Source organism: Taudactylus pleione, unplaced genomic scaffold (genome assembly GCF_031769625.1).
Source record: "Taudactylus pleione unplaced genomic scaffold, aTauple2 ptg000848l, whole genome shotgun sequence".
In the NCBI taxonomy this organism is placed as follows: Eukaryota; Metazoa; Chordata; class Amphibia; order Anura; family Myobatrachidae; genus Taudactylus; species Taudactylus pleione.
Window position 1 is genome coordinate 3036290 of NW_028285250.1, and position 16382 is coordinate 3052671.

General features: G+C 43.7%; 1 protein-coding gene across 2 annotated transcripts in view; it reads left to right on the forward strand.

The window, feature by feature from the left end:
• Nucleotides 1-4599: 4599 nt before the first annotated feature.
• The window catches only part of TRIM29 (tripartite motif containing 29), a 70148-nt gene continuing 58365 nt past the window's right edge, over nt 4600-16382 (forward strand). The window contains exon 1 of one of the 2 annotated variants that reach the window (XM_088458756.1): nt 4600-5395. In XM_088458756.1, the coding sequence (XP_088314882.1) occupies nt 4793-5395 (603 nt within the window). In that variant the 5' untranslated portion in view covers nt 4600-4792. The remainder of the gene's footprint in view (nt 5396-16382) is intronic. The other variant, XM_088458755.1, reaches the window with a different exon arrangement.

The window sequence follows — 16382 nt, forward strand, 5'->3', positions numbered from 1 at the left end:
ATTAGCAGTGTACTATGATCTACTCTCACCAAGGCCAGACTGGCTATTGGGCACTTCTGGCAAATGCCAGAAGGGCCGATGGCCTCAGGGTCGGCTCGAGGAGGGCGGAATTGCCCCCTCTCTCCAGCCCCAACTACGGATTCACTATTAGCTCAGGGTGATGGATCTACAGCCCCAGTCCATCCCTGGCTCTCGCTAAATCCTAGAATGTGTTTCTCCTCTGATTCTGCTGCTATTCACATGTGCTTTGTATACACAGCAGAAAAACACATTTAATGGAATTTAATGTTTTACCATCTCTTAAAAAGTCCTACACTATGTAGGACTTTTTTTGGTACAATCTGGTGAAATAAATATATGGTTATTGACTACCCACAAAAGGGTAAATGATCTTTTTCATTTGATAACTGAAAAATATTTTATTGTAGAATAAAAAAAATCTATAAAATACATTTGAAATAAATAAATATACAAAAAATGGCATGTCCCGCCCCAACCACAAAAGTGATCTAAGCACCGGTGCGAGGGTCTAACCGCAATGACCTTTATGGTTACAATGATGTTTATTGATAAAAAAAAATGTTAGTTCAAGTTTTTAATGCTTTAAGTTTAAACCAGTCCTCAGGAAACCTTTAAACTGGACACCATATGATATATTGTCATATATATATCAACCCGATGTGGATCAGAACGGTATATCGTACACTTGTGATGTGTATGCCCGACCCGTCGTTCCCAGCAGTCATTCACTGATTCATCCCATTGCATGTGCTGCATGTCCAGTGGGACAATGCAATGAACGACGCGGTGTAGTTACAAGCTGGAGGTGCACAGACGTCTTTATTACTGACAGACACATTTTAAAAGATCACCAGGTGGTGATAATTATTTCACTTGTGATTCTGTGAGGAGACCTGAAAAACATGCACTGTTAGGGTTTCCTGAGAACTGAGGCCCTGATTCAGAGCCGGACGCTCTGACAGAGCGCTCGCTCTGAATCAGGGCCGTCCTCTTTTTTTAGAGCGGCCTCCTGGTCGCTTGCATAGCTGTGGGTGACCACCCACAGCTATAGCGAGCGCTCAGGAAGATGGCCGCGATGGTCAAGACCATCGCGACCATCGGGCTTGCGACGAGACCCTTGTGGTAGGGTCTCGTTGCCGCAAGCCCAAGAGTGCTTTCAGCTCTGACAGAGCCAAAAGCACTCCCACTGACATCACTTGTGATGTCAGTGGGGCCGGCCCTAGACGGAAGGCGTTCCCATGGGAACGCCTCCGTTTGGGCAGCCACGCCCCCAGCCCGCCCACCAAAGGGGGCGTGCTGTCACTCAACATCGACAGCACGCTCCCTTTGTAGCGAGACCTGGAGCGACGGCTTGCCCGTTGCTATCCAGGTCTCGCGCATGCACACGACGGAGCCGGCTCCGTCGTGCGCATGCACACTGGGCCAACATCGACCCGCTTGCGAACGCATAGCGCTCGCGAGCGGGTCTGAATCAGGCCCTGAGTTTGGAAAACACTGCTCTTACCAATCACAGTGAAGCTGCTTTGTGTTAATTAATGCAGACAGTCTCCTTGACCAATAATTGCTTACAGGACTCTGCAAGGAGTAAACATAATGTCGCCCATGTTTTTTTTTATTTTAAATGATTTATTTTCCTTTTTTTAACACTACAATGATGATAATCAGAATGGTTCATACACCAGAGGTCGAACACCCAGAACAGCCTACTGAGACGTTTATCTGTGATTGTTTCCATCTCTAAAGATGCGTACACACTGGGCGATATATCGGCAGTGCATTTGTTTACCTTCGATATGTCTGTGAACAACATCATTCACAGATATATTGCATCGGCTGCGCAGCGCAGCAGATGGCCAATATATGTGCTGTTCACCCAGGGATGTAGTTAATAGACCTGCAGACTACATGCTGCCGGTCTATATCCCGACGACTAAAGCCCAACGGGGGACTTAAGATAGGCATCGAAATACTGACGCCTATCTTAATCTGACGCCGGAATACAGAAGGACGCCGGACTGATCGAGGTTAGTCCGGGCGTCTTAGCACTTAGCCGCTGGGGGGTTAGGTTTAGGGACTCCCGGGGGGACTTGAGGTTAGACACCCCCTGGGGAGGGGGGGGTTAGGGTTAGGTGCCACTGGGGGGAGTTTAGGATTAGGCATCCCCGGGGAGGGTTAGGTCTAGGGTGCGGGAAGGGAGACTTAGGGTTTGGCACCACTAAAGGAGGGTTAGGGATGCGGGGGGGGCAGGGGAGGATTAGGGTACTTACCAGCCCTAGTCTGGATATTGTCCTGTCGGGCTTCTGTAGTTGGGATTTGAACCGGTTTAGCCGCCGGTATTTCATACCCATTCCATTCAACCGTACACATGGTGCTGAGACCTGGAGGTGACTGACAGCTCAACTGGGCAGGGAAATTTAAATGCCCGTCTAGTTGTGACGTCAGGCCCGACACATCGGGTGGACGATTGGTAACCGTATGTGCACTTACCAATCGTCGGATAGATCTGCGGGTCGGGCAAAAGGCTGACCTGTCGACCTAATGTGTACTCAGCATAAGTATTACACAAACATGTCCTTACTGTACTTTCCTATGCTGCCCCTTCCCTCCATTGTTCCTCCTCCTCTTTAGTTATAAGCGTAATATGTGTCTTCATAGGGGCGCATTTGCGTTCGCATCTTCTGTGCATATGTGCATTACAGAAAGGCAAATAAAACTTCTACTTCCAACTTTTATAGGAGCCCCAATAGCAGTCAATGTGGTGGTGCAGAGATTTGGCAAAAGAATGAAGATTATGCCAAAGAAATATCTGTCCTTACCGAATAACTTATTTGCACTATGCTCATGAACATGGTTTAGAGAATTCCACAGTCATGAATGATTACACAGCCCTTCGAAGAAATATTTGTGAGGTTTCCTAGATTCTGTCTGACTGGCCAGGTTTCCTTGTGTTTATACAGAGCTGTAAATATCTGCAATAAAAACGTATTACACAACTGTCTTTTATCAGAGTTCTTGTATTAACCTTTGACACATACAGCACTGACGCTTTCATAGTCACCAGAGTAATTTGCTTCATAATCAATTAAAGAGTTAACCATGGCATTTCACCCTTTAACATGTTGATAAACTTTTCAACCAAGGTCTAAATAAGTTAAAGTGTTAACGTTGTTTCATAGGGGATAAATTTACTAAAGAGAGAGTTTTTAGAAGTGGAGATGTTGCCCATAGCAACCAATCAGATTCTAGCTATTATCTTCTAGAAGGTGCTTTTTAAATGTTATGTAGAATCTGATTGGTTGCTAGGGGTAACATCTCCACTTCTAAAAACTCTCTCTTTATTAAATTTACCCCATAGTCTTTTAAATTATTTTGAGTAATACTTATATTTAAAAATACAAAGTTTTTTTTAGTTTGTACATTAATTTGCAAACCCAGTGTGCAGTTGTTTATATTAGAGATGTGTATTTCGGGTTTTCCTGAAATACGAACAACTTAGGAGTTCCGAGTCTAATCGAGTCCTAGTTTGGAATCACTTTGGGGTTCTGAGTTGCACCAAATCCTGGTTCAGTTATGTAGTTAGTTAGTTTGGAACTAAGATTCGGGTTTTGAATTGCATGTAAACAGGTAAAAAACAAAGTACATGATTTATCGATTTCTTTAATTGATTATTATCGATTTTTTTTAAAGGATTTTCATTCACTCGTGTTGTCAGTAGTGAGCGTCCTGTTCTATTAGAGCAGGAAGCTCACTGGGGCTTGCAGGAATGAGACCCTACCACAAGGGTCTCGTCTATTAGAGCAGGAAACTCACTGGGGTTTGCGGGAATGGGACCCTACCACAAGGGTCTCGTCTATTAGAGCAGGAAACTCACTGGGGCTTGCGGGAATGGGACCCTACCACAAGGGTCTCGTCACAAGCCCGATGGTCGCGACCATCGCGACCATCACCTGGCCGCTCGCAAAAGCTGTGGGTGGTCACCCACAGCTTAGCGAGCGGCCAGGAGGTCGGGTAATTAAAAAAAAAAAAGCCCCCCTGATTCAGAGCGAGCACTCGCTTTTTGCGAGTGCCTCTGAATCAGGCCCTAAAACCGAATCAGAACCAAAACCAAAACACGATGATGAATTAGAACCAATACCAAAACACGGCGGTTCCGTGCTCATCTCTAGTTCATATTTTGCACTTTTCACAATGATCACAGCCTGTAAAATGACAGTTACGAGCTGATTGGTTGGTACTTTATCTTTCTCCACTTTATCTCTCTCCAAGCTTTGATAAATCTCCCCCATAGTGTTTTTATATGGCTTGCCTTTGGGTAGAGTATTGTACGGAATTGAACAGTCAAAATCAAAATTGCAATTTTATGTAGAACACTAACCGCATAAAATATACTTAGTCAGCAGGTTGAACAGCCAGAAAATAATTGTCCGCAACTTCCAGCCGGGCAGGTTGCAGCCAGTGGGAAAATAATAAAAAAAAAAAAAAAAGTCTTTTTTTTTTTTCTTTCTGTAAAAGAGGGCAGGGCAGGAATGTTCTCAAAGCTTCCTGGGTGTGGATCAGGTTGTGTAACCTTACCTGTCTCATCTCTTCTTCATATCTTCTTCATCGACAAGAATCAGGTTTCTGCTTCAGAACAGGTGTGAGTCACAGTTAAGTTAGCTATTTATCAGAGTACTTTAGTCGTTCACTCTGATCTTTGGCATCTCAGCCGATTCGCCAGCACAGAGAACCTACAGCATTAAGAAGTATCTTCTAAAATCCAGTGAGGTAGACAATGGAAGGTCAGGAGACACAGACAGCCAATGGCTCGCATTGTGAAGATGTCAATGACAGTCCCCACAAGGATTCTGCAAACTCAAGTATGGATGGGAGTCAAGAAGCACTAAACAGCCCTGTCCCAGACCATGGAGGTGCGAAGGCAACAGTACTGAAAGCCAGTCCTGTAACACCGGGTATTCAAATTGGCAGGATGAATCTTTACAGTGCAGCTGATGTGAAGGCAGCTGGAAGTCCTACCATTGACAATTCAGAAGCTCGAAGGTCTATTCGTGTCAGCACTGGATCTAACATAGATTCTGATGATGTTCTCTGTGATTCCTGCATTGATGACAAGAAGAAAGCTGTTAAGTCCTGCTTGGTCTGCCAGACTTCCTTTTGTGAACCCCACCTGAAGCCCCATCTGGAGGGAGCTGCCTTCCGAGACCATAAGCTGCTGGATCCAATCAGAGACTTTGAAGCCAGAAAATGCCCACTGCACAGCAAAACGATGGAGCTCTTTTGCCAATCTGACCAAACATGCATCTGCTACCTGTGCATGTTCCAAGAGCATAAGAACCACAACACAGTGACTGTGGAGGCTGAGAAATATGTGAAAGAGGTGAGTCCTGCTTTCAGCTAATCCTTCAGGTAGTCATGTGTCTTATCTGAAGAGGGACTAAAGAAATGTTGTCATAATAATCATGGACCATGAACCAAAAGCCAATTGTACAGGGCATTGGAGTATGTTAGAGTTATATAAATAGCTGTTAATAAAAATAAACACTAACATAACTGACTAAGGTGTCTGTAAGAGTTATGCATAAGTCATTGTAATATAATGACATTAGCAAGAGACTCTCTGCTTGGCTAATGATTGAAACATGTTAAAATCAGCTAAAGTGCTAAACATTTCTGAGGTCTTGGGCTTAGATCTCACCAAGGCTCTGTCTATAGGTGTGGAGTTTGTATGTTCTCCCCATGTTTGTGTGGATTTCCTCTGGGTGCTCCTGTTTCCTCCCACAATTCATAAATATACTTGTAGGTTATATGTAGTCTGTCCAAAAAATTAACCCTAGTGTATATGTGATTCTATGTAGTAGGGAATATAGATAGTAAGCTCTCTGGGACAGGGACTGATGTGAATAACTATTCTCTGTAAAGTGCTGCAGAATATGTGTGCGCTTTATAAATAACTGAAAAAAAATTAAATAAAACAAATATTTTTTTATTGTTTTTGAAAAGCATAAAGGGTACAGAAGAAAAAAAAGGGATGATAAAACAAAAGTATGTTGTGTTAAGTGTATGTAAGTAAATGATTAGACAATGATTTGATCTTGGCAATATCTGGAACATTTCAAAGTGCACTGTTACACACTAGCACTACACGTGATTTTGATCTTTTGATTGACATTGTATAAAAAAAATATTTTACAAGAGGTATATACTGTACACTTTGCTTGTTCTAAACTAACCATGCAGAAATAATATGAAAAACCAAAGTAACTTGTTTCATGTGGAATTCTTGTTATTATCAAAACTTTTCTTTTAGGCAATTCAGCAGAAAATCCCCATAGTCTCTAACTTTAAAGGCATCTTTTGATATCTCTATGTAAATATTGATGTAAAGTAAATCCTTTAGAATTATAGTAACTCATTTTGGGCGTTTTATAAAATTGAACAGTATCATAAAAATTCATTTGAAATTTTTCATTGCAAATGAACAGTATACATTGTTTTTAAATATTTTTAAACAAATAACAATATAAAAATATATATTAAAATACTAAGTCATGTAAAAAATTTGATATTGGTTAAATAATCAACACATACAAATGCATATTTAGACAGAGATCCTAAACGTATTGAATTACACATTTCTTAGATTTTTTTGCCATTTTTCGTACATTTTTGTGCTTTTGCTATTATTGAAATATAAAATTTGGACAACTTCTAAACACCTCTGTAAATTAGCAGAACTGGGTGCCAATTACTCGGTGACTTAAGATCGTTATAAAGTTCTATGGTAGGAATGGAGAATTTGGAAGCAGTAAAATGGCGGAAGGTTATGGTATGGAGTATGGACCTGTCTGAACAGAACACAAACTGAGGGCGTCTCCTGTATTATGGCATTTCATGAATGTCTCTGTAGGTTAAATTAAATCTATGGCTGCTTTGCCGCCCCACCCTGGGTGTGTCTGAGCATTATGCAGACAAGGCACTTGCCCGCAGCCTAATACTGTGTGTTACACACACTGACGTCACGTCAACCCCACCTGAGGAGGTGATAAGTGACAACTTGCAAAGTTGCAACCGCTAAGGCAGTTCCTCAGTGTTTTTTTTTTCCATAATGGTCTCCAGGCTTTAATACTAGATGAATCCTGATCAACTATAATAACACACATAAGGAAACCAGTCAGGGCCATTTTGCTAAGGCCCAGGGATTATTATGTACCCCCGCTGAAGCCAGAAGCAGCCCTATAGCTAATGGAAGAGGGAGGGTGCCATTTTAAATCTAGTGCTGACTCTGGGCCTGATTCAGAGCTGGACGCTATTTGCGGACGCTCGTTCAGAAAAAGGGGCTGGCTATTTAAATTGAGCGCTCGCTCTTTGCGGTCTGTTTACGCCTCTGTGTCTGAGCGAGCGAACGAAACATGCGCTCACTATTTTGTAAAGACGCCCCTTGGCCGCTGGCATCATACGTCATCTCCGCTATTTATTTGATTAATCGAGTGCATCGAAAGGCATATGAACTGCTCGCTATTCTTGTGGTAGCATTTTCCTACCGTAATCATTCGAGCAGTTCAGGCTAAAAGACAACCAAGTGACATGGTCGATGACGCTGCTTTGTTAATTATGCACACCCATAAAACGCCCGTTTTGACCGTTTGGCACGCCTGCGTTCGGATCTCCACTCCCCGTTTTCAAGCACCTTCCCCTGTTACCACCCACAAATGCCTCATCCTGTCACTCAAATTAGCAGGCACTCGCTATTTTGCGAACACACAATTTCCGACCGCACTGACTGGTTGGCGCATGCGCATTACAACCCATACGCATGCGCAGATGTGCGAACATCGCTCGGAGCGAACGAGCGGCCGCTTACGAGCGGCTCTGAATCAGGCCCTCTGTTCTGGCTGTTGTCAAATTCTATGTACAGTACATCTGTAGTAAGCTATGTACAGTACACCTGTAGTAAACTATGTACAGTACATCTATAGTAAGCTATGTACAGTACACCTGTAGTAAACTATGTACAGTACATCTGTAGTAAGCTATGTACAGTACACCTGTAGTAAACTATGTACAGTACATCTGTAGTAAGCTATGTACAGTTAAGTACATGCTGCATATTTAATTCTATATAATTTATATATAATTCACCAACATGTAGCACATTAATGCCGTCATACACCCTATAAAATGAAAACCATCTCCTGGATCGGAAGCAGTTATACTGTACTAAGCAGACCCACTTTTATGGCCTGTAATATAATGTGAGATTCAGAGACCAGTGCAATACTTTTTAATGTATAGCTACTATGAATAGCCAATACACATACTGGGCATGTCCACATGCTCAACCATTATCATTATATCTTACCAGAGTAAAACAGGTTCTGCTACATTCATGTAATGACATTGTATTGTACATAAAGGATATATTCTCCTAGTTACAAGCTTCTAAATTAATATTACATGTGGTGAATGCACTTAAGTACAAAATACACCCAGGATGGGATGTACGAGTACATAGCAACCTGACAATAATTTTAAATATACCAGCGGGTTGGCCACTGTTTGCATTTAAGGACATCCTGGCACTTTATGTATGGTGGCTGGCAGTGGCGTAAGTTCATCATGTGGGGCCCCCTCCACCCCCGAATATGTGACTATGTTTTTATTAGGCCTATTTACTAAAGTAAATTTGCAACATATCCCTCCAAAACACCCTTTTTCGGACGTGTCTCACTGGCATAAGAAGCTGCTGAGGAGCAGCGACACCAATGAGCAGGGACAGGCTATATAGATAGATGGAAGTGGCAACTGATGGTCTGACACAGAGCCCTCCACCAGTATATGGTTGTGGTAGCTTCTCAGGTGCCGGGAAGAGTTGCCATGTATTGAGCAGCCATGACGGTACACTCTGGGTACATATTTAAAGACCTAAGTGGGGTGAGTATATTGTGGGTGATGCAGGAGGTGCCCCTTCAGTGCTGGCGCCCGGCGGCAGGCGACTCCATTGTCTCCCATAGTTCTGCCCCTGGTGGCTGGACAGAGCAGCAGCCACAAACTCCTATCAGGAAGTGAGGTTACTATGCGCACTCTCCTGCTCAGCAACCGACCATCTCAATGACCTGACAGGCAGATCACACCAACAGACATCTTAGGGAGTGCTAAACTCAGGGGTCTATTTACTAAGCAGTATTAGGAGACAGAGTGAAAAGTGATAAGAAAGTGATAAGGTGCCAGCCAATCAGCTCCCAACTGTCATCTCACAGGCTGTGTTTGAAAAATGACAGTTGGGAGCTGATTGGCTGGCACCTTATCACTTTGTTATCACTTTTCACCCTGACTCCTAACACTGCTTAGTAAATAGACCCCATAGTGTCATATGGGTCTATGTACTAAGCCTTGGGGGTCTATTCACTAAGCAGTGTTAGGAGACAGAGTGAAAAGTGATAAGGTGCCAGCCAATCAGCTCCCAACTGTCATTTTTCAAACACAGCCTGTGACATGGCAGTAGGGAGCTGATTGGCTGGCACCTTATCACTTTTCACTCTGTCTCCTAACACTGTTTGGTAAATAGACCCCCTTGGAGAGAGATAAAGTGTATGGAGATAAAGTACCAACCAATCAGCTCCCAACAGTCATTTTTCAAACACAGCCAGTAAACTGACAGGAGCTGATTGGTTGGTACTTTATCTCCACCCACTTTCTCTCTTCAAGGCTTAGTACATAGACCCCATAATATTTAGGGGAAGATTTATCAAATCTTGGAGAGAGATAAAATGGAGCAGTTGCCCATACCAACTAATCAACTTCTAACTGTCATTTTGCACTCTAGAAAAACAACAGTAACTGACTGGTTGCTAATGAGCATCTTCTCCACTTTATCTCTCCAGAATTTGATAAATATTCTCCTCATTTAGCTGTACACCTTTAATTAACCATAACAAAATAAAATCAGGTGGGGAGCCTGGGCAGATGAAATGCACCTCATACTCCTAAAAATCAATTATATATGTAAATCATTGTCACAAGCAGAACCACCTCATATACTTAAATTATACATGTAAATGATTTTCACTGGCAGATTCAGCTCACACTCCCAAAAGTCAATTACACATGTAAACAGTTCTCACAATCCCTATACAAGGACAGCCCCTTGGCGATAGTGTCCTATCCTGTCCATAATCTCTCACAGGTTTTATTATATGACATGTGCAGTAACAGCGCTCAGTTGTCCTGCTGTCCTCTTAGAATACTATGAGACTATGGAGGTCTTTTATGAAGCAACCTCTATTTTAGGGGTGGGCAATAAGCACTAAACCCCCCCACAGCTGTTGTAGAACTACACATCCCAGCAAGTCCTGGCACAGTTTTGCTGTTTGGCAATGCAAGGCATGCTGGGATTTGGAGTTCAACAACAGCTGGGGGATTATAGCCCTCCCCTGCAGTCTGATTGTACCGTAAAATGATACAAACCTGACACCAGCGTCGCCCTTCCACTTTAGTAAAACCCATTTCAATAGAATATAGTTTTCACTAAAATCCTGACTTTAATTAATCGGATAGTGAGGTGACATGAGGCCATCATGCATGTGTGTGTGTGTGTGTGTGTATTAAACTTTCCGGAATGCAGGAGAGATTTATCAAACCTTGATGAGAGGTCAAGTGTAGTAGTTAAGTATAGCAACTAATCAGCTTCTAGCTATCATTTATCTAGCAATGACAGTAGCTGATTCATTGCTATGAGCAACTTCTTCACTTTATCTCTCGCCAAGGTTTGATACTTACCCCCCTCCTCCCCCCGTATCTGAGTTTCCATACCAAAGTGCAGAGGTTTAAAATGGGCCCCAGTAAAAGTATAGGATATAAAGAGCCCTCTGCAACCTGGGGGTTACCGGTGGGCCTATTCCATATTTGCTAGGAACAATCTGACTCCACTCAACCACAGCCATTTAGTTCTACAGACCCATGTGACCTGTCAGATTGCTAGGTGCGCCTGCAGAAATCGAGATTACAAAGCTGGTCAGAAATTACCTCCTTTGTCTTTCTATTCTGAGGTTTATAATTATGGAGGACTATTCTTGGGACTACAGTACTTTTGTGTAGTCTTAATGGGAAACTATTTCAATATTAATAATTTGTTACAACAGAAATAGTTAAACAGGATCAGTGGTAACAAAAGCAAAAACACGTCACATATCTTGGGTCATACTTTAGATGAAATGTGTTGTAGATTAGAAGTATGAAAAAGTAGACCAGAAAACTGACTTAGTCATGAGGAAAGATTGTCCAAAATAGCCTACTTTAAACAAGATAATATATTTATTTACAACAGACAAGATTGACAAATACAATATGTAATGTTAACCCAAGATTTAACTTTCAAGCCTTTTTTCACATTCATAACTCTTTTACACCGAAGCTAAAACCCGGGTTGTTTTCAGGGTTAACCCGGGTAGCTCCTTGGTGTAAAAGGGGAGAGGGTCGGATCGCCGGATCGAGTCACCGACCCACCAATCCAACCCAGGTAACTTGCAGGGTTTAACACGGGAGTAACCCGTGAAAGCCTACAGTGTGAATGGTGCGCTCCGGGTCACGATGACCTGGAGCACGCCGCATGCCGGCCGATTGGTCCGGGTTCAGTGGCGCTTGGAGATGACGTCATTTTCAAGCGTCCAATCAACGTCGGAAAAGCCGGGTCTATGGAGACCCGACTCCGGTGTGAATGGCGCCGATTTGGGAATATCCTGGGTCGGCGCCAGCTAAATTCTGGTTGGAACCCTGTTCCAACTCCGGGTCGGACCCGGAATTTAGGTGTAAAAGTGCTATAAGTGATTATGAATAGATCTGAAATATGCAGGTTCTCCTCAGTCTGCACCCTGCTCCATCCCTCCCTGTCCCAACCCTCCCTCCATCCCACCTCCTCTCTCCCATGGCTGTCTCCCTACCCGCTCATGGTGGCCGGTAGGGTCTCCATCCTCTCAGGCTAAGGTCTGTCCCATTGTTCGTTGTAGTGAGAGCCTCCCTCCCACTGGGCAGGCATGTTAGAAATAGGACAGACCTTAGAGGTCTATGGTATAGATATTCTGTGACATTGGAGGGGTAAAGTTAAAAATAAAAGTTACAAGTCCAAGTTTTTTGACATTTTTTATACTTTTTTTTACCCATTCATCAGAGATGCTCAAACTCTCCATTGAATTCCTTTGTAAGTATTCACTTCAGTATCCTAAAAAACATTTTCTAGTTCCTATCACTTGTAAATCAGACACACAACTTTATACTTAGGATGCACAGCACTAACCTACTAATGTAGGGAAAGTATCACACAGAATGCCAGCGCCAGAATCCCGACACCTTTTAGAATCCCTGCGTCGGCATCCGAACCGCTGACATCCCGACGGTAAGTTGTGGGCAAGGGTTTAGAGTTAGGTACTAGGAGGAGGGTTAGGGTTAGGCACTAAGGGGGGTAGGGTTAGGTTTAGGCTGTGGGGGGGTAGGGATGACCGCCGGGATGCCGAGCGCCGATATCCCGTATCCAACCCGGTTGAAATATATTAAGTGAGAAATATTATCAGGTCAAATTAATATTTTAGTTATTAAAAACATGTTATACCAATTTGAATTAAGATGTGTTTAAAATAATAAAGTCAATCTTTGCTTACACTTTACTATATCACTTCAATAAACACATTTTGTTATTTGATAATGACTCATTTTCCACCTATGTTATGAAATGTATCATACTTCATTTATGTCTCATTACTCGATGCTACATGTCTTTTCCAAGTCGGTCTTGTGTTACAGACTCCTGCTGCTACTTAGCTTACTGGTTTATTGTTTGTACAGGTAGGTAGAAAAGAGCTCGCGCCCGTTATGATCTGCCGTCTCCATTGTACATTTCTTCTAGTTATGTGACCTCTTCCTAATTGATTGAGCTTCACACTCAGCAGTAACTAACTAACTCGAGTTCCTGACTCCTGTCTCTTTGCTTGTGCTTGTAAAAGAAATTTATGTTCTCACTTTGCTCTGTGTTCCTACTTAATATCTTGCTATTCGGATCAAATTAAAGGCTATATAAGTTTCTCTATACAATTTCTTTCAGCGGTGGCATTAAGCCAGTAATGAGTAACAGGATGTAACTTAGCCCTGGATTTACTCCTTATCCTTGCCAGGCCCTTCACACCAATTCTGAATGCAAATGAAGATGCTGTAGGCTAATTATGATAACAATTAAGGGTAGTGTAATGCTTTTGGGTGGAATTGAGAGCAGGCAATTCTTACCATTTACATAATGGTGAGAAATAGTTCATAAATATCTGGAGCACATAAAATATGTTAAATAGGACGGCAGAATTAGGCTGAGTATGTGAATGTCATTTTAGATCAAATGCTTGAAAGGCTACTAAATCTAAAACTTAATAAGTTCATCTTGAAATATATTAGGCAGTGTAATTGAATATAAAAACACAAAAAAATAGTTATTTAACTTGCCTTTATATAGCCGTCCTTTCTACTGTGTGACTCTACCAAGCTGCAGTGTCCGCAAGCCTGTAATACCCCTTTTACACCGGAGCTAAAAGCCGGGTTATTGCAGGGTTAACCCGGGTAGCTCCTTGGTGTAAAAGGGCAGAGTGTTGGATCGCCGGTTCCAGTGACCCGGCAATCCAACCCAGGTAACTGGCAGGGTTTAACACGGGAGTAACCCATGAAACCCTGCAGTCTGAACGGCGCGCTCCGGGTCACGATGACCAGGAACGTGCCGCGTGCCGGCCGATTGGTCCGGCTTCAGTGGTGCTTGGAGATGATGTCATCTCCAAGCGTCCACTTCAACGCCGGAAAAGCCGGATCTATGCAGACCCGACTCCGGTGTGAACGGCGTCGACTCGGGAATATCCTGGGTTGGCGCCAGCTAAATTCCGGGTCTGATCCAGATTAGAACCCAGGGCCTGATTCAGAGCCGGACGCTCTGACCAGAGCGCTCACTCTGAATCAGGGCCCTCCTACCTAAAAATGAAGCACCCACAGCTTATGCGAGCGGCCAAAAAGATGGTCGCGATGGTCAAGGCCATCGTGACCATTGGGCTTGCGACGAGACCCTGCGGTAGGGTCTCGCTGCCGCAAGCCCAGGAGTGCTTTTGGCTCTATCAGAGCCAAAAGCACTCCCACTGACATCACTAGTGATGTCAGTGGGGCCGGACCCAGATGGAAGGCTTTCCCATGGGAACGCCTCTGTCTGGGCAGCAACACCCCCAGCACGCCCACCAATGGGGGTGTGCTGTCAGTCACCATCGACAGCACGCCCCCTTTGGTGCGAGACCCATAGCGACAGCTTGGCTGTCGCTATGCGGGTCTCGCGCATGCGCATGACGGAGCTCCCTCCGTCATGCGCATTAGGGCACCATCGACCCGCTTGCGAGCGTCCTGCGCTCGCGAGCGGGTCTGAATTAGGCCCCCTATACGCTGCCGGTTTAGAGAGAGAAGCATCTTTCATCTAAAATGGCAACCAGCCTGCAAATGCTGTAGCATGACTGACATACTTAGTTTTACTGCACATACTTCATTTAACTGAAATATATTATTCTGCTCAACAATAAACAACATGTGATATGCCTCAGTGTCAAATACTGCCTTTGGGGTCTATGTACTAAGCCTTGGAGAGAGATAAAGTGGAGTTAGATAAAGTACCAACCAATCAGCTCCTAACTGTCACTTTACAGGCAGTGTTTGAAACATGGTTGGTACTTTACCTTTCGCCAAAGCTTAGTACATAGACCCCTGTATTTGCTCTTTTAGGGTCCTATTTATCAAATAATATTTGCGGGATATCCCCCGAAAGCACCAATTTTTGGGGGAGGGATACCCACAAATATTAACGATCCACTGGATGTATGAAGGAGGTTCCAACAGCAGACACAGCCACCATAGGTCTCTATGGCGACTGCTAGGTTGTCGGATTTACCAAGCTCCAGAATCCAAAGCCATGGTAGCCTATGAGCTATACTCCACAGAAGATACCAGGAGAGGGTTCTGTAGGAACCCACCCCGATAATGGGCACATGCGCGGTCAGTAGAATGAGCATGCTCAGTAGCGCTGCGGGATCCCAATAGAAAAGTGTAGTGATCACTTATCTAACACATTGCAAGGAAGGATTTGTAATATATCCTTGTGAATCTTAATTTCTTTTTGCCGTGAATAGCGGCAATAAGAAATTATAATTTTTGGGTCTTATTTGCGCCTGATATCAGTGTATCTGTTTAATTTCCCATTCACATGATCGTATAAAGCACAACATCAAACACCGCTCATCTCGCCCGCTGGATGATATATATCACCTCCCCAAGCTACCTACAGCCACAGCTACATCTCTGTGCACAACCATATTATGGACTAGTTCATATATATTCTTCTTCTTCTTAAAGCGTATGAAAGATTTATGAAAGATTTAAAATTTATAGTACAACTTGCGTAAAAAGCCGGTAGTAATGGAAAGTATGTAACACACATACCACTGTAACTATCAATCTCTGCCCTTCCCTTGCTGTGTCATAAGTACCTTAGTCACTATTGTAATGAGCTGTTACTGTGTGCTTTATTAGCTGATTATGTGCCTGTGATGCTGATTTTATGCAATCACTTTCAGCATGTACTGATAGCTTGAAGACTGATGATCTCACAGGATGTTCCTCAGGAGCACGATGGGCATGTTCCCACCAGTATGTGGGCTGTGGACACTCTCATTAATACCCATAAATATTTATAGCTGACAAGATAATAGCAACTGTATGTTCATGCTGGCGTGTACAAAGGAGACCATAGAAGAAGCTATAACATTGGATCTCACAATAAATTTAAACATATACTGTACTTAGATATGTCATGGCTGCAGGGGTTTCTAATTTACTCTGGGGCGGGTCGGGAGGGTCGGCGGCCGCTTGGAGGCTTCCGGCCAAATCGTGAGGGTAGGCAAGCCTGATTAAAACCCCTTTTCCACTGCTGCAATAACCCAGGCCATTGCTGGGTCCCAAATAAAGGGTCCCAAAAAAATTACCCAGTATCAGTGACCCAGGAATCCAACCCTGGTAGCCAGAGCTCTAGGGTTAGCCGCGCCCTGTGCAGTAGCGGGACCTGTTGCCCCTTAGCCACGTGTGTCTGAAAATGGGGGCGTGGCCTAGTTACCATAGACCACGCACACTAAATGACTTTATTTGGGGGCATGTCCGTACGGCACGCCTCCCATTAACGTCAGGCTGGGGACAAGCCGAGCACTACGCAAGTAACTGGGCTGCCCCTAGCCCTCTTCCTGCAGTGAATGGATGCCATGCGCATGCGCACAGCATCCATTCCTCTTCCCCAGGGCCGGCACCGTCGCGCGGCT